A 19,503-nucleotide genomic window follows, 5' to 3' on the forward strand; every position below is an offset into this window, starting at 1 on the left:
GCAATGTTGGTTTATCTTGATCCTTGATCCAAAACCTTGATCTTTTCTACCCCCGCCAATTCACCCAAGATCCACTTTTTTTAAATTCCAACTTCTTTCCTGGAAGTCCTTGCAGTAAAATTCCAACCATGTGTTTTATACCTCTCCCACTGCCCCCCACCCCCTTCCCATGCCACCTCCCCCCAAGCCCTCTCCCTCCCACATTTCTCTCGATGTCCCTGCTCTCAAATGTTGTGTTTGTGTCCTTCCCCCTCCCTCCCCATCTTGTCTACCGCTCCCCTTATTATATGTTTTATGTGTCGGGTTGACTTTTTTGTGATTAATGTTCTCTCTTACATGAGCCTCGATCTTGTACAAAAAAAAAAAAAATCTATGTAAATAATAAGCTCGTCACCTCTGTCTGTCTTTGCCATGTAAATCTCATGAGATGGTGGCGGTGATGGTGGTTCGGGTATTGCCTGTGGCTGCTTGGCTGCATCCTTTTCTGGGGTTGCGGCTGTGCCCCCCATTACCAGTCTGCTGGTAGTCATTTTGCCAACCTCGGAAGGATGACAGGCTGTCAACCCACCTGGTGTTAATTCATTGGCATGATGGGCTTGATGGGGGCTCAAACTCAGGACCGTAAGATCTCAAGCCAGCCACCTTAACCGTTACAACACCAGCCTTATGAGATGGTGTAATCTCATGAGATTGTAAATGTGGACCTGGAGTAAAGGCCAGAAAGGTGAAAGGATAAATTGGGAAGGTGGGGAAGCAGGTTATGAGGAGGTAGGAGTCTGTGAAGCTGGTAATGGCAAAATATTAAGGTGGACATCGCAAGGGAAAGAGTTAAATATTCCACCATTTTAATGAGGTAATAAGATTGTTGAACAAGTACACATACATTCAAAGTACACCGCCCCATGCCAAATAATTAAATATGCTGCAGCGCGGCATTGCCGGGGCGCCTCCGGCGCCCGGCAATACCGCAGTGCAGCTCATTGAGGCTGCATTGGGAGGGAGAGGTGTACACTAATTGATTGATTAATTGTATAATTAAAATCAATAAAAGATTATCACAAAATATTTTCATAATCAATTGGCTAATCGCATAACTAAACCACTGGTGCTTCATCCGAAGATGTATCTTTTAGAAATTTAATTAAATAAGTCATTTATAAAAAATTCATTGATTACTCAATAAATAATTAATCGATTAATCAATAAATAATTAATAGATGAAATGATTAATCAATAAATCAAAAATATCCTTGATAGCCACATCACTTGGTCACTCATGTCCAAATATTAGCTTCCCAGCTCAAAAGGTGCCTGAGATATTGGCCAAATGAGAAAGAAAATAAATAAATGATTAATAATGAATATAAATAAATAATAATCATAAAAAAATTAAATTATTAATCAATTTGGTCAGAGAACACATAAACTACCACTATTTCATCAGAATCTGTAACTTAAAAAAAAAAAAATTTTTTTGTCATTAATCGAATAATTAAATAATTAATCGATTAATTGATTAATTAATAAATCAAAAATATCATTTGCAGCCAAATCACCTGGTCATTGGCATTGTCCAAATATCAGCTTCCTAACTCAAAAGGTGCCTGAGTTAATGGTCAGAAGAGAAAGGAAATTTAATTAATTAAATAAGAACTTAATTAATCGCTAATAATTAAATAACTCCTTAATTTATTGATTAATCAAAAAAAAAAATACCGTTTTTGACAAAGGACTTTCTCACTATTGTGCCAAAATTTCAGCTTCCTAGCTCAAAGGATGGCTGAGATATCGCCCGGACAACCAAGAAAGAAAACAAACAAACAAACAAACAAGAAAACAAACAAGTACACATACATTCAAAGTACACCGCCCCATGCCAAATAATTAAATATGCTGCAGCGCGGCATTGCCGGGGCGCCTCCGGCGCCCGGCAATACCGCAGTGCAGCTCATTGAGGCTGCATTGGGAGGGAGAGGTGTACACTAATTGATTGATTAATTGTATAATTAAAATCAATAAAAGATTATCACAAAATATTTTCATAATCAATTGGCTAATCGCATAACTAAACCAGTAGTGCTTCATCCGAAGATGTATCTTTTAGAAATTTAATTAAATAAGTCATTTATAAAAAATTAAATAATTAATTGATTACTCAATAAATAATTAATCGATTAATCAATAAATACTTAATAGATGAAATGATTAATCAATAAATCAAAAATATCCTTGATAGCCACATCACTTGGTCACTCATGTCCAAATATTAGCTTCCCAGCTCAAAAGGTGCCTGAGATATTGGCCAAATGAGAAAGAAAATAAATAAATGATTAATAATGAAAATAAATAAATAATAATCATAAAAAAATTAAATTATTAATCAATTTGGTCAGAGAACACATAAACTACCACTATTTCATCAGAATCTGTAACTTAAAAAAAAAAATTTTTTTTGTCATTAATCGAATAATTAAATAATTAATCGATTAATTGATTAATTAATAAATCAAAAATATCCTTTGCAGCCAAATCACCTGGTCATTGGCATGTCCAAATATCAGCTTCCTAACTCAAAAGGTGCCTGAGTTAATAATGGTCAGAAGATAAATGAAATTTAATTAATTAAATAAGTACTTAATTAAACGCTAATAATTAAATAACTCCTCAATTAATTGATTATTCAAAAAACAAAAAATACCGTATTTGACAAAGGACTTGCTCACTACTGTGCCGAAATTTCAGCTTCCTAGCTCAAAGGATGGCTGAGATATCGTCCGGACAACCAAGAAAACAAACAAGAAACCAGAGTGAAAACTGAGTACTCTCTTTCAGCGTGCGTCACTGCCGAGCCCCCTTCGGTGCCCGGCAATGACGATTTGCAATGCCTGGAGGTGGCATAGGAAAGGAGCGGTGTACAACAAGTACACATACATTCAAAGTACACCGCCCCATGCCAAATAATTAAATATGCTGCAGCGCGGCATTGCCGGGGCGCCTCAGGCGCCCGGCAATACCGCAGTGCAGCTCATTAAGGCTGCATTGGGAGGGAGGGGTGTACACTAATTGATTGATTAATTGTATAATTAAAATCAATAAAAGATTATCACAAAATATTTTCATAATCAATTGGCTAATCGCATAACTAAACCACTAGTGCTTCATCCGAAGATGTATCTTTTAGAAATTTAATTAAATAAGTCATTTATAAAAAATTAAATAATTAATTGATTACTCAATAAATAATTAATCGATTAATCAATAAATAATTAATAGATGAAATGATTAATCAATAAATCAAAAATATCCTTGATAGCCACATCACTTGGTCACTCATGTCCAAATATTAGCTTTCCAGCTCAAAAGGTGCCTGAGATATTGGCCAAATGAGAAAGAAAATAAATAAATGATTAATAATGAAAATAAATAAATAATAATCATAAAAAAATTAAATTATTAATCAATTTGGTCAGAGAACACATAAACTACCACTATTTCATCAGAATCTGTAACTGTAAAAAAAAAAAATTTTTTGTCATTAATCGAATAATTAAATAATTAATCGATTAATTGATTAATTAATAAATCAAAAATATCCTTTGCAGCCAAATCACCTGGTCATTGGCATGTCCAAATATCAGCTTCCTAACTCAAAAGGTGCCTGAGTTAATAATGGTCAGAAGAGAAATGAAATTTAATTAATTAAATAAGTACTTAATTAAACGCTAATAATTAAATAACTCCTCAATTAATTGATTATTCAAAAAACAAAAAATACCGTATTTGACAAAGGACTTGCTCACTACTGTGCCGAAATTTCAGCTTCCTAGCTCAAAGGATGGCTGAGATATCGTCCGGACAACCAAGAAAGAAAACAAACAAACAAGAAAACAAACAAACAAGAAAGAAACCAGAGTGAAAACTGAGTACTCTCTTTCAGCGTGCGTCACTGCCGAGCCCCCTTTGGTGCCCGGCAATGACGATTTGCAATGCCTGGAGATGGCATAGGAAAGGAGCGGTGTACAAAAATACCGTTTTTGACAAAGGACTTGCTCACTATTGTGCCGAAATTTCAGCTTCCTAGCTCAAAGGATGGCTGAGATATCGTCCGGACAACCAAGGAAACAAGAAAACAAACAAGAAACCAGAGTGAAAACTGAGTACTCTCTTTCAGCGTGCGTCACTGCCGAGCCCCCTTTGGTGCCCGGCAATGACGATTTGCAATGCCTGGAGATGGCATAGGAAAGGAGCGGTGTACAATAGCATACCTAAAGCACTAGTGCTTCATCCGAAGATGTATCTTTTAGAAATTTAATTAAATAAGTCATTTATAAAAAATTAAATAATTAATTGATTACTCAATAAATAATTAATCGATTAATCAATAAATACTTAATAGATGAAATGATTAATCAATAAATCAAAAATATCCTTGATAGCCACATCACTTGGTCACTCATGTCCAAATATTAGCTTCCCAGCTCAAAAGGTGCCTGAGATATTGGCCAAATGAGAAAGAAAATAAATAAATGATTAATAATGAAAATAAATAAATAATAATCATAAAAAAATTAAATTATTAATCAATTTGGTCAGAGAACACATAAACTACCACTATTTCATCAGAATCTGTAACTTTAAAAAAAAAATTTTTTTTGTCATTAATCGAATAATTAAATAATTAATCGATTAATTGATTAATTAATAAATCAAAAATATCCTTTGCAGCCAAATCACCTGGTCATTGGCATGTCCAAATATCAGCTTCCTAACTCAAAAGGTGCCTGAGTTAATAATGGTCAGAAGAGAAATGAAATTTAATTAATTAAATAAGTACTTAATTAAACGCTAATAATTAAATAACTCCTCAATTAATTGATTAATCAAAAAACAAAAAATACCGTTTTTGACAAAGGACTTGCTCACTATTGTGCCGAAATTTCAGCTTCCTAGCTCAAAGGATGGCTGAGATATCGTCCGGACAACCAAGGAAACAAGAAAACAAACAAGAAACCAGAGTGAAAACTGAGTACTCTCTTTCAGCGTGCGTCACTGCCGAGCCCCCTTCGGTGCCCGGCAATGACGATTTGCAATGCCTGGAGGTGGCATAGGAAAGGAGCGGTGTACAACAACCAAGAAAACAAACAAACAAGAAACCAGAGTGAAAACTGAGTACTCTCTTTCAGCGTGCGTCACTGCCGAGCCCCCTTCGGTGCCCAGCAATGACGATTTGCAATGCCTGGAGATGGCATAGGAAAGGAGCGGTGTACAACAAACAAGAAACCAGAGTGAAAACTGAGTACTCTCTTTCAGCGTGCGTCACTGCCGAGCCCCCTTCGGTGCCCAGCAATGACGATTTGCAATGCCTGGAGATGGCATAGGAAAGGAGCGGTGTACAATAACGATTTTTTTTGTATTATACAGAGACGAGGCCCTTTAGTCGAAGTGGAGGCTCATCTTCCCATTTTTGGTGCCTGTGTCCTCAGTTCTTGGTGGTGCCAGTGTTTTGCTCATTGACGAAGTCATGTGACTCGTTTGGCTTTGAACGAGGCTAAATGTGCATGGGTTTCTTGCCAGGACAAGAACAAACCCATGACGATGATGGTGTATGGAGTGCGGAACCCCAGCGGTGCGTTGATGCTCATCGAGGCCTACACAGATAACATCCATCGTACAAATATGGTGATCCGCCAGTTGGTCAACAAGCACGGGTGAGTCGAGCAAAGATCTACGTTACCTTTACCGTCTTTTTTTTCCTTGTATTCTTTCTGCCTTTTTGTTGCCTTGATATCCTTTCTTAATTTTTACCTGTGACACAACACCTGCACAAAGACCAGTTTACCTGCAAAACAATAGCTGCTTGTTGTGCACGCGATAACAAAAGCCGCCTCGTCAACTTATTTTAGTTTCATTGTTTAAAAGTTTCTTGTTTGTGATTGGCAGATATCGATTGTTGCCATGGCGGACAATTATGCCAAAGTACTTCTAAACTGTGATTTTAGGAAGTCCAAATAAGGCGATTTTTGTTCCACATCGTTTCAGGTGTATAATTAAATTTAAAGAAATAAATTTTTAAAGGCTGCAAAAAAAAAAAAAAACCCCAAAAACATTGAATCGGAAGTTTTCCACCATTGATGCATTTGGGATAGATCGTCTTTTACACCACCTTATTTGACATGTTAAATTAGTTATTATTAACAAGTTAAACTATTATTAACACTAAAAACTCGTTCTGCAGTTCTGCAAACCAGCGAATAAATAAAATTAAAAGAATCACTTTTATCTATCGTTTTACACTTTGGCGCCATTTCATTATGAACAGTGAACGGAAGCCTCAGTGCGAGATAATCATGACAGCTCAAAAAATCCCACAGTTCCAAGCTGGCCTCCAAAGCCAGTCGCCGACTGGGTATCCTCCGTCATGCGAAGTCCTTCCTTGGCACACCTGAGCTCCTCACCACATACAAGGCTTTCATCCGCAGCTCAATGGAATACTGTTCTCTACTCTGGGCTGGTGCTCCTGCCTCACACCTTGCTCGGCTTCACGCTGTTGAAACCAAAGCTTTCAGAATCATTGGAATCTCCTGCGATGAAGTTAACTACGAGGGCCTTTGACTCACTCACCGCAGGCAGGTTGGTGGACTTTCTGTCTTCGACCGACTCCTCTCCGGCCTTTCTCCCCCAGCCCTGTCTGTGCTCTGTCCCCCAAATATCCCTGCAGGTCGCACAAGATCTACCTGCAACCCTCTTATGGTTAAACTGCCAAAATCTAGGCTCTCTGCTCACCTTTACTCCTTAATTCCTCTTTTCTCCCGCCTCTGGAACAAACTCCCCCACTCCCTTCAATCCCACTCCTCCCTCCAGGCCTTTAAAACAGCTGTTCACCACCATGTCTTATCTTCCCCCATCCAAAACCTTGATCTTTTATACCCCCATTAATACACCCCAAATCCACCTTTTTCAAATTCCGTTTTCTCTCCTGAAAGTCCCTGTAGCGTCCATCTTGTTTATCCCGTGTACCCCGCCCCAAGCCCTCTCACTTCCACAGATGTCCCGATGTCCCTGTTCTCTACTGGTGTTGTTTCGCTCTGTCTCCTCTTGTCTCTTGCTCCCTTTGTTCTATGTTATATGTGTTAGCTTAGCTTTTACATGAGCTTCGACTGAGTATAACAAAAAAAAACAAAAAAAACAGCTCAGCTCAAAAATCATGATTGGTCGAAATTAAGCCCCGTGATAACTAAACCGGTACATAGAGGCTGTCGTGATTGGTCAAAACCTGCGATATTTAAGGGTTTACTGTGCTGCTAAATTGTAGGTTTTTGGGAGTGCAAACAAGCCGATTCATGTTCTACAATGTTGAAAATATGAAATTCAAATGAAAAAAAAAAATCTGTCGTTCCTCGATGATAGACAGACTGACCTTAGTTTTTTTTTTTTTTTTTTTTTTTGTATACAAGATCGAGGCTCGTGAAAGAGCGAACATTAATCACACAGAAAGACAAACCGACACATAAAACATATAACATCGGGAGCGGTAGACAAGATGGGGAGAGAGGGGGAAGGACACAAACACAACATTTGAGAGCAGGGACCGAGAGACATGGAGACATCGAGAGATCTGAGAGAGGGCAAGGGCTTTGGGGGGGGGGGGGGCATGGGAAGGGGGCGGTGGGAGAGGTATAAAACATATGGACACTGCCAGGACTTCCAGGAAAGAAGTTGGAATTTCAAACAAGGTGGATCTGGGGTGAATTAGCGGGGGTAGAAAAGATCAAGGTTTTGGATGGGGGAAGATAAGAGATGGTGGTGAACAGCTGTTTTAAAGACCTGGAGGGAGGAGTGGGATTGAAGGGAGTGAGGGAGTTTGTTCCAGAGGCGGGAGAAAAGAGGAATGAAAGAGTGAAGGTGAGCAGAGAGCCGAGATTTCGGCAGTTTAACCATCAGAGGGTTGCTGGCAGATCTTGTGCGACCTGTAGGAATATTTGGGGGACAGAGCACAGAGAGAGCTGGGGGTGCAAGGCCGGTGAGGAGTCGGTAGAAGACAGAAAGACCACCTACCTGCCTGCGGTGAGTGAGTGAAAGGCCCTCAGAGATAGCTTCATCGCGGGAGATTCCAATAATTCTGAAAGCTTTGGTTTCAACAGTGTGAAGCCGAGCTAGGTGTGAGGCAGGAGCACCGGCCCATAGGGGAGAACAGTATTCCATTGAGCTGCGGATGAAAGCCTTGTATGTGGTGAGGAGCTCAGGTGTGCCGAGGAAGGACTTCGCACGACGGAGGATGCCCAGTCGGCGACTGGCTTTGGAGGCCAGCTTGGAAATGTGGTTTTCCCAAGAAAGATCATGGCAGATAGTGAGACCCAAAATCTTGAGCGACAGAACTTCTTGGAGAGGATTGTTGAGAAAGTAGATGGGAGGGTTGTCCAGTCGATCTTTTCGGAGAGACATAGTAAGAGTGTGAGATTTGTCAGGATTGAAAGACATGTTCCACTTGTTTGACCAGTCTGTGATTTTGTCCAGGTCTTCAGAGAGTGAGGAGGCAGCAGACTGCCGATCTGAGGGAAGAGGAATGGAGCGGCAGAGAGTGGAGTCATCAGCAAAGAGATAGAGAGGATTTTCGAGAGTCAGAGAGATCATTGATGAAGACCAGAAAAAGCACAGGGCCCAGAACACTGCCTTGGGGAACTCCAGCCTGAACAGGAAGAGGAGATGAGAGAAACCCATTCAGGGCCACACGTTGACGACGACTAGAGAGGAAGTCCGCCAGCCATGCGTGGAGATTTCCATGGATACCAAATAGACGGGTCAATATACAACCAGAACAGCCGTACCCCAAAAAAATTGCAAATTTTAGTTTTATTGCATTTCCTTATATTTTAAGACTTACTTAGGAACATATCAAAAGTTGGACAGAAATGGACCATGGGAAAGTAAAAATTTTTGACATGATAAAAATGTCACAAAACCATGCACGATTCACTACGTCGAAAACGTCTTTGGTTTTTTATTTTTGTTTCTTTTTGTTTATATAAATTAATTTGTTCCACTGAGACCAGCTGCAAAGGCAACATTTTATAACACTTGTTTCGTGTCTTTAACAATGTTTACATCTGCTACCTGACACATGTCTTTAACAATATGACCTCCCAGCATGTAGGCTAATGACCTAATTCCTCATTGGTAGTTGTGCAGCTTGACTGAGTAACAACTCCACATGAATGAGTTAATTACACCTAATTAGGACTCAATTGGACAACGTTGTATGGTAAACATTGGAGATACAATACAATACAACCAAGGAGATACAGTACAATACAACCAAGGCCAAGGCAGTAGCAAAAAGACAGGTAGGCCTATGCATACAATTGCCCCATATATTCTACATGTATTTTGTACTCCTACAACTGTAGTGTATGATGGTATTTATTTTCCAGGTTCTAGAGTTGTGGGGATGCATATTTATTTAATAGGAATGGGACCAGTTGATTGGGGGAAGGGGGGGGGGGGGGGGGGGGGGGGGGGGGGGTTCTATCAGTATGTTTTTCTTCTGGACTATACATATCTTTTCCTGGTGCACCTTGTGACTAAGCAACAGAGCCCTTGTATATAATTCATTTCAGATGCAGAAAGCAATGGGATGACCACTATGCAGATTATTCCATAGTATGTTTCCTCCTAATATATATCTTACATAAATATCTCAGTTTCAGGGGCGGAGAATGCTCTGATGGCATTCAATGTATATGGCCAATGTAAATTGACTGCATGCTTCTAAAATATCTCATTTTTGTATTTTCAGAGATAGAAAATGAACTCTTTATATGGTAAAGAGACCTGCCCTTTATGCCAAAGGGGATTGGACTGTGAGGAAACAGTATCAGTTCGTGAGAAAGGAGCAGAAGGCATCAACCGTGCAAGTGCCGAAAGGGGTGTTGACATCAGAATTCTAGCTGGTACCAGTGTTCACAAATCATGCCGAGTGAATCACATAAACAAAAAGGACATTGCTTTAACCAAGAAGGATCATGCGGAATCAGGTCCATCAGTCAAAAGGAGTGCTCGCATTTCCCTGGGACCATATGACAGTAAAACACATTGCCTTTTCTGCGGCACTGAAGTTAAGGAAGAGGGCCCAAAGCGAGGCCATGCAGAAACAGCCAGTTTTGGCTACGTGAAGACTGACGCATTTGTTAAAACTATATCAGTTCATTGCAAAACAAGGAGCGATGAATGGGCCCTTGCTGTTCAAGGCCGCATTGAATATTTTGAGGGTGATCTCCATGCAGCTGACTGTGTGTACCACAAGTCCTGCAACATTAATTTCCGCACAATGCGAGACATTCCACAACGGTTCAAGCCGACTGAGTCAAACAAGAGACGAAAAATGGGAAGGCCTAAGGACAGTGACCAGAATGAGGCTTTCGATAAGGTGTGCTCTTTTCTTGAAGACAATGATGAGGAACAGTTAACAATTACAGACCTCGTGGCTAGAATGGAACAATACCTGGGCGATAGTGAATCCAATGCATATGGGAACCAATACATGAAGGAACAGCTTAAAAAACGATATGGTGAATCTATATTCATGGCAGAGGGTAGAGGCTTAAAAGACATTGTGACATTCAGAGAAAAAATGTCCCAGATCCTCCGTGACCACTACAATGCACCACGAGAAGATGATGAAGAAGCACAAAAACGTGCAATTCTTCAGACTGCTGCAAAACTAATAAAAAGTGACATAAAAACAACAGTTGCACCACATGGGGATACATACCCAACTACTGCAGACCTAAGCCTTACTGCTGCATTGGGGTATGTCCCAACTAGCCTGCGATTCTTGCTGCAGCATCTTTTGGTCGGGAAAGATACATCTAGGGAGGTTGCTGGTATTGGACAAGCAGTCATCCAAGCAGTGCGTCCAAGGGCTGTAATTGCACCATTGCAGCTTGGTCTTGCAGTGCAAATGCATCACTTGTATAGGTCTCGTTTCTTGATAGATAGTCTATCAACCTTTGGCTTTTCCTCATCTTACTCCGAAGTGCAACGGTTTGAAGTAAATGCAGCCTCTTCTCTTGCTCCGGATGTGTTTGGAGGTGACACCGACATTCTTGATACATCCTTGTTATTTGCTGGAGACAATGTGGACCACAACATCATAACGTTGGATGGAAAGGGTACCTTTCATGGGATGGGCATGATAGCAGCTATTACACCAGGGCGTCAATCTAGCCACATCATATCTAGAAAGAAAATGTCTGACAGGAAGCTCGTCGAACTGACGAAGATCAATATAATAGATTACCGCTATGCAGAGCACGTCAACCGCAACCTCAAATTTCAGCCCCTCCCTTTGTTATCAATTTGTGATCGCCCAATTGACATATTATGGGAGATGTCATTTTGCTTCGAAAAGAGTGCACCAAATTGGCAAGGCATGATGCACTTTCTGCATGAGGAGTGTGATCACCCAGGGAAAGCCTCAATACAGTTTCTCCCAATGATTGATATGAACCCAGGTGACAAAACCTGCATCTTGTCAACTCTTGATTACCTGAGCAAACTTGCATCAAAACACAACATGCCAGCAATCATCACATTTGACCAACCGCTGTTTTGGAAGGCCTCTGAGATAGTGAATGCTCTTCCTGCTGATAACCCAATCCATAATGCAGTGCTACTGCTTGGGAGCTTCCACACATTAATGAATTTGTTGGGTGCCATTGGAAGTTTGATGGATGGAAGTGGACTGAAAGAGATCCTGGAAACAGTGTATGGTCAAAATGCTGTTGTGCACATGCTGAGTGGGAAGGCGGTGCAACGTGCTTTTCGTGGCCATTTGCTTGTGGATCAGTGTCTTACACGTCAGGTTGTTGGCAAGATTGTGGAAGTTGACCCTGGGTTTCAAGAACAAGTGGCAGAACTGGAGCGACTGTACATTTCCCTGGAGACTGTCGAAAGTGACACTATAGAGTCTGTGTTGCAATCAGAGTGCATTCATTTCATTGACAATAGATTGAATCAGGAAAGGAATAAACTTGCAAAGGACTCGAAAACCAGTGCACTTTGGATCAACTACCAGCGTATGTTGGGAATTGCAAGGGCACTTGTGGCAGCTGATCGGATGGGGTCCTGGGAGATGCATCTCCAAGCCATATCAGCTTGCTTGCCGATATTTGCAGCTGCTGGCCATCCCAATTACCTGAAGTCAGCTCGACTCTATCTCGAGAAGATGCTTGCGTTAGAGGATGACAACCCTGAGGTTCATCAGAAGTTCCAATCTGGTTATCATGTAATCCGGTGCAGTGACCAATACTGGGCTGGCCTAGGCTCTGATCTTGTGATAGAACAGACATTAATGCGCTCACTGAAAAGCCAAGGGGGGCTGACTCGAGGAAGTGGGATGTCAGAGCACCAGAGAGCAGTTTGGACTCTGTCTTCAACCATATCGTCCTCCTACAACCTTGCTATGCAAGAACTGACCTCGAGTAGCTACTCAACAAGTGAACAACATAAGGAGTTGACAACATCCAGGGTGAGTCGAGATGAAGCTGATCGTGGCAAAGTTGCCGAAAAACTGGACAGCTTCACACCATTTTCTGATGACAAGTCATTGCGCAATATCATCACAGGGGTTACTGCAAATGAGGATGTCAATGTTCATGACCTATTCAAAGTAGGTAGTGACATTGTCAAGAAGATGGATGATCACCCAGCTTACTCCTATTCACACAAAAGGAGTTCTAAAGCCAAGACACTTGCATTCAGCAGGGCAGTCAAAGTTGCTGAGGACCGCACAATAGATCCAGCGTTACTATTCCAGAGGTTCTTAGTGGTGTCACAGACGGGAGATCTCCAGATAGGTGAAGTGATGAAATATGAACTCTGCCCATACCCAATGTCTCTTTTTGAGGCAAAAAACATCCTGCGCCAGCCAGATAAACCACAGTTGGCGGAGGCAATAAGGAATTATGCTACAACCAAATCTGACAATGCTGTCAACCAGACAGTTCCAGGAACAGATCACTATGTTCTTGACGGGGGATCACTTATTCACCGCTTAAAGTGGACAGAGGGATTCACCTACAGTTCCATTGCAGATGAATATGCCTCATTTACAGTACGACACTATGGCAAAGCTACTGTTGTGTTTGATGGTTATGAGGCTGGGCCAAGCACAAAGGACTGTTCTCATCAACGTCGGAATAGAAACAAGAATGCCACCAAGGTTAACATTACGGAGTCAACAAAATTTGTTGGGAAAAAGGAGGACTTTCTGTCGAATGAGTCAAACAAGCAGGCAATGATACTGTTGATTATAGAGGTGTTGCACAAGGAAGGCTGTGAGGTGATCCAAGCAGAGGGAGATGCTGATGTTGAGATTGCAAAAGCGGCCGTAGCAAATGCGGCTTCCAGATCTACAACCCTCATTGGAGAAGATACAGATCTCCTTCTCCTCCTGCTCTTCTATATGGTGGAGACAAACTGCATTGAACTCTATTTCCGTTCTGACAAGGCAAAATCAAATGTCTACAATATCAAAGTCCTTCAGCAGATACTTGGAAATGCAGCCTGCAGAGATATATTGTTCCTTCATGCATTAACTGGCTGTGACGCAACGTCTCGTGTCTTTGGGATTGGAAAGAAGTCAGGGTTTCAAAGAATCATCAAGAAAGAAAAGGAACTGATAGACAGCTCAAAGGTGTTCTGTAAACCACAGCAGAGTCAGGATGTTATTGAAACTGCAGGCTGCAGAGCAATGGTGGCATTGTTTAAAGCAAATCAGAACGACTCATTGGCATCGATCAGATACAACATTCTCTGCAAAAAGGTTGCAAGGGCTAAGGCATTTGTCACTCCTGAAAGACTGCCACCCACATCCGCTGCCTGCAAGTTTCATTCTCTGCGGACCTATTACCAGGTAATGGAATGGATGGGCCTTTGTTGTGGAATGGAGCCAACGGAGTGGGGATGGAAGGTAGAAGGAGGAAAACTTGTTCCAGTGATGACAGACAAAAGCCCTGCTCCAGACATACTACTTCAGATGATTCACTGCAACTGTTCAGGGGGGGTGCAAAACACTAAGGTGTTCATGTAGGAAGCATGGATTAGAGTGCACCAGTGCATGTGGACATTGCCAGGACAGCAACTGTGACAATATGAGTGTTGAACCAGACATAGAGGAGGAGGAGGAGGACGATGAAACTGGAATCTAAGACTAGAAGGCATATGGTACTTCCACATGTGTCAAAATTGTCCAATTTTTTATATGTGGCTTTCCATGTCATAGACTGGCAGAAACAATCAAAGAACATATATTTGTGCAAATATTTACTTTAAATTGCGAATGGTCTCAGGATTAGCACTGGATAAACTACCAGCAACGATCATAATACAAATATTGGTGCAAAATTTACTTTAAATTGTTAGTGGTCTGATGATTATCAGTCAATTTTTTTACGTTTTATCTGCCGGCAGCCATCTTGTTTTCTGACGTCACTGAGGGACTTTCCCATGCGTCAAAATTGTCCAACTTTTAATATGTTGTCTTCCACTTCATAAACTACTAGAAATAAGCATAAAACAAAAATTTGCAATTTTTTTGGGGTCAGGCAGTATATTGACCCGTCTAAAAGGAGGAGAGTTTGGTGAGCAGAGCGGGGTGCCAGACCGTGTCGAAGGCACGTGATATGTCGAGGGAGACAGCTCTAATTTCCTGTTTGGCATTGAGGACCTCCATCCATTGTTGAGACAGCAGAAGCAGCATGTCCAGAGTAGAGTGACCTGGTCTGAAACCAAATTGATGATCAGAGATCAAGCCATTGGAGAAGAGGAAAGATTTCATATCCGAAGCAATGATGGATTCCATGACTTTGCTGATAATTGGGAGAAGGCTGATTGGTCTGTAGTTGCTAGGATCTGTTTTTGCACCTTTTTTGTGCAAAGCGGTGATGTTGGCTGATTTCCAAGCAGATGGCAGTTGACCTTGAGCAAAAGAGAGGGTGAAGAGAACAGAGAGAGGGTGAGATAGAGCAGCAGAGCAGGATTTTAGAACCCGTGGGCTGATGCCGTCGGGTCCAGTTGCAGAATCAGAGTCGAGGGTTGACAGAAACTTTTCCACCTTGTCAGGAGGAAAGGACACGGAGTCCAGGAGCAGCAGGGTACGACTGGGTATGGTGGGTACAGAGAGGGATGGGTTTGGGACACAAGATTTAGAGGCAAACACAGAGTTGAGGCATTCAGCTTTTTCACGTGCGGAGTCAGCTGTGTAGCCGTTTGAGGTAAGGGAGGGGATGGAGGGGGAACAAACACCAGAAACGGATTTGACCAGACGCCACCAGGATTTGGAAGAGGGAGACAGATAAGAGAGTTCGGTCTTGAGAACGGAGAGATATTGTTTCCTGGCTCTCCTGAGGGTGGACACACACTTGTTTCGGGCTTTGTGAAAGGAAATGAGATTTCCTTCCGTTGGATTTGCTTTCCAGGAGACGAAGTCAAGTTGTTTCTGGGCAACAGCCTCACCACAAGATTCCGTGTACCATGGACGGGAGGAAGGGTATGACAACTGAAGACGAGATGGGATAAATCTGTGCATGAGAGAGAGCAATTTACTTTGGAAGAATTCCCAGGATGAGTTGATGTCAGAGGTGGTAGAGATGGGAGACCAGTCCAGATGATTGATGGCTGCTTGAAGACCGTGCCAGTTGGCCTGAGTGAAATGCCAGACTCGTCGACGCTGAGCAGGCTCCCTGAGGATGGTCAGAGAGATGTCCACTTTAACAAGGACATGATCAGATGATCCGATCGGAGCAGAAGAAGAGCAGCAGACATTTTCAGGGAAGTTAGTCATAACCAAGTCCAGAAGAGAAGATGTTCCGTTGACTGAGATCCGGGTCGGGAAATTGACAGATTGTGTCAGTCCCAGTGAGTCGCAGAAGTCCTTTGCTGAAGAGCCATGGCTGGTGAGAGAGGTACCCACACCCAGCCAACTGGCATGGTGACAATTGAAATCACCACATATGAGGAAGAGAGAGTTGGGATGAGTAGATAGAAGTTGGTCCATATCATCAGACAGCGAGATGTAGATGGAGTCATCACTGTTTGGTGGACGGTACAACACACATATGAACAAGAGGTGGGAGCGAAGGGGAAGCCATAGCCAGAGGTATTCCTGGGGGTGAGGTGGAGAGAGTGCATTGCAGGGCGAGTGAGGAAGAGAGTTTTTGATAAAGATAGCAACCCCGCCTCCAGGACGAGGCTCAGGTCTATCATACCGGAGGAGGGAGTAGCCTGGGAGAGATACTATGGAATCAGAGACATCATAAAGGAGGAAAGTTTCTGTTAAGCAGATCACGTCTGGTTTGACAGAAGCAACCTGTATGGAGAGATCAGTTAAGTTTGAACGAAGGCCCCGGATGTTTGAGGTCCATACCGTTAATGAAGAGGAAGGGGGAGCATCAGATACAGAACAGGGGGGAGGAGGGGTAGGGTAAGATGTGGAAGAGGTGGAAGAGATAGGGAGAGCTGTTGAAGGTGTGTCAGAGATTTCAGAATAGCTCGGAGAAAGGGAAGGATGGGGCGGACAAAAGGTTTGATGGTGATTGGGTGAGCCACAATGAAGTGTTATTTGAGGAGGGGGAAGAGCGAGGCAGAAGGTTGGGGGAGATGGAGGTGAGAGTTTGAAGGGGGAAGAAGCGGGGAGGACGCTTTGAGGAGGGGGAGTGAGAGGGGGGAAATTGAGAAGCAATGAGGGTGGGGAGATTTGAAGGGGAGGGGTGAGGGGGGAGTTTGGGAGGGAAGGGACAAGGGGAGGGATTTGAAAGGGATGGGATATGGGGGAGATTTGGAGGGGAGGGGTGAGGCAGGAGTCTAGGAGGGGAGGGGCGAGGGGGCGTCTTGGCGGGAAGGGGTGAGGGGGTAGTTTAGGAGGGAGGGGGCAAGGGGGGAGATTTGAAAGGGATGGGTGATGGGGAAGATTTGGAGGGGAGGGGTGATGGGGAAGATTTGGAGGGGAGGGGTTATGGGGAAGATTTGGAGGGGAGGGGTGAGATTGGATTTTTGAAAGTGTACGATTTATGGGAAACGAACATTTATTGCAAAATGAGTTTCTTGTGACCTTCGAGTTAAAAATACGTTTAAGGACGCTGGATGGAGGATGGAGTGCAGGAGAGTTTAGGGAATGTAGAAAAAAGGCACTATAGGAGATGGATATTTTTTTGGGGATGAATTGATTTGGTGAGCAAGTCGAAAGCAGCCTTTTAAAGAAGAAGAAGAAAAAGGTGTTATAAAATATGACGGAATACATAACTTGAGGGGAAAGTGTAAACATTGAAGGTTAATGAGTGAAAACTATCTGGGGAAATGGGGGAGAAACACGTGGTCGAAGAACGAACGAACGAATAAGAATGAATAAACGAATGAGAACAGAGAAGGAAATGTTTTTTTTTTTTTTTTTTTTTTTTTTTTTTGAGTTGAGATTTACACAAGGAAGTAGGCTATGGGTGAAAAGACTGGGAATACAGAGAACGAAAGTTATTGGATCACAAACGACGGACCGCTGAGAGAAAAAGAAAGCCTCAAGGTTGTACAGTGCACACTGTACAAGGCCTCAAGACACGACACGGCAAACAGACGATCAATTTATGAAAGATAAACACCGAGAAACAACCAAAGTTGCACACAATAACTTCACACACCGAAAGATAAATACAGTTTCGACAAAATACAATTGTGAACAGACTTAACTTCGAAAAACGTGGAGACCGTGTGGAGCTTCGAAAATCCCTCCCACCTCCCACCGTTCGAAATTTCATGACAGATGTCACAGACAGAGTGAAGCAATTGCTGTACCCCGTTTTGTGCTATGTGCACAGGGTAACACGGGGTAATGATGACATACCTGTCAGAAAATGGGAGTAATCAAATCGCTGGACACCTTCAAGCAGATCCTTCCATTAGCCATGTTGCACGGCCCTTTCATGTGAGGAGAGCAAGTGTTCATGACGTCATGGGCAAAATAATTATTCGTAGTAAGAAAGGTTTTCTTGAAACAAGAAAATCACAAGTTTTTCTTGTGACTAGAAAAGTTATCGTGATGTTTTCATAAATCGATCAACAACAATCACTTGCTTGTTTTTCTTAATGAGGTAGAGTGTGTATGATGAAGTTTAACATGTCATTGTGGATATAATAAAAATGGCTGTGCTCACACCACCCATCAGGGAGCTTCCTCAAGACATATATAAACATGTAGGCCCGAGTGGGCTGACGGTCATCAATTGAGGTTGAGAATTTGGGGAACTCCGAAATTGAAAAATCTAAGACTGAGCGATCCTGCGGACCATCGAGTAGAAGGGCTTCATCGGGTTTCAGAGCAATCGGTTGGTAAATGAGGGACGAGTAGGGGTCCAATGTTTGGGGGGTTACCCCTTTGGGAGCTCCCGTGATCCGAAATGGAACAATCGAAGCCCGAGCGATTGTGCGGACTATTGTCTTGTATTCATGTGCCAAGTTTCAGAACAACAGGTGCTTCACCATTCATAAAATCCTGTGTCAGTAGCAACCTCAGGGTTGCATGATGAAACTTCATTTAGAAGTATCGGTTACAGGACATGAAAACCGGTAAGGATGTCACTAGGCCTCAGGAGCTAACTCACTGATGGTATGCCCCCCCCCCCCCTGCTTCCCCAGAGGAGTGCAAGCGGAAGTGGCACGCCGTGCATTTGAGCAAAAGGGTTTTGTCACTGTGCTGGCAAAAGATGCAGAAGGACAGAATGTTGGTTTGGAAAAGGCCATAGAACTGGCCATGGATGTGGGGGCCGAGGACGTGCAAGAGGAAGAGGGAGACGACGAGAGGCAAGACAAACAGATCGCCAAGCTTCAGGTAAGGCCTGCATTTTGTAGTCTAGCGCATTGCTGTTATTTGGTAATGAAACGGCAAATCATCTGGTTGTAAAAATGAAAGTAATTCCATTTTTGATTCCTATATGCGAGGAACCTATTCTTGGCTCGTCTCTTCTGATTTGATTGGTCCACCTCCAGCCTTGGTGGTGTGGCTGTGAATTTTTTAATTATAGACTATTTTTTGCCCATTAACAGCATAGTAAGGCTCCAGTATATAATTTTTTTTTATACTTTCCAGCTTTATTTATTTGATTTATCTATACTGGATACAATCTACCATACTTCAAATGGGCGAAAAATACTACCACATTGGTCATGTTCCTACGTTCATCAGTTCATCAGAAACTCCACCCATTAGGCCCCATGCTAGTATGGCAGATAAGTGCAGAAATTGTGCCTTTGATGATACAAGCATGGCATTTGGCACAGTCAGAGTATGCCCTGCGGAAGATATTTGGCTATCGGGCCATCGCAGATTTGTCCTTTTCTGAAAAATGGCCGCCATTGTTGTCACGGGACAAATCTGTGATGGCCCTATAGCCAAATATCTTCCTTAGGGCATACTCTAACTGTGTGCCAGCTCTCGTGCTTGTATCATCAAAGGCACAA

General features: G+C 42.5%; 1 protein-coding gene across 4 annotated transcripts in view; it reads left to right on the plus strand.

The window, feature by feature from the left end:
* Positions 1-19,503, plus strand: part of TACO1 (translational activator of cytochrome c oxidase I) — a 52,574-nt gene that overhangs the window by 29,913 nt on the left and 3,158 nt on the right. For all 4 annotated transcript variants that reach the window (XM_078782548.1, XM_078782546.1, XM_078782547.1 and 1 more), the window contains exons 4-5: positions 5,575-5,708; positions 18,682-18,874. In XM_078782548.1, the coding sequence (XP_078638674.1) occupies positions 5,575-5,708; positions 18,682-18,874 (327 nt within the window). The remainder of the gene's footprint in view (positions 1-5,574; positions 5,709-18,681; positions 18,875-19,503) is intronic.

This window comes from Myxine glutinosa, chromosome 7 (assembly GCF_964187855.1).
Source record: "Myxine glutinosa chromosome 7, kmMyxGlut1.1, whole genome shotgun sequence".
Classification (NCBI taxonomy): Eukaryota; Metazoa; Chordata; class Myxini; order Myxiniformes; family Myxinidae; genus Myxine; species Myxine glutinosa.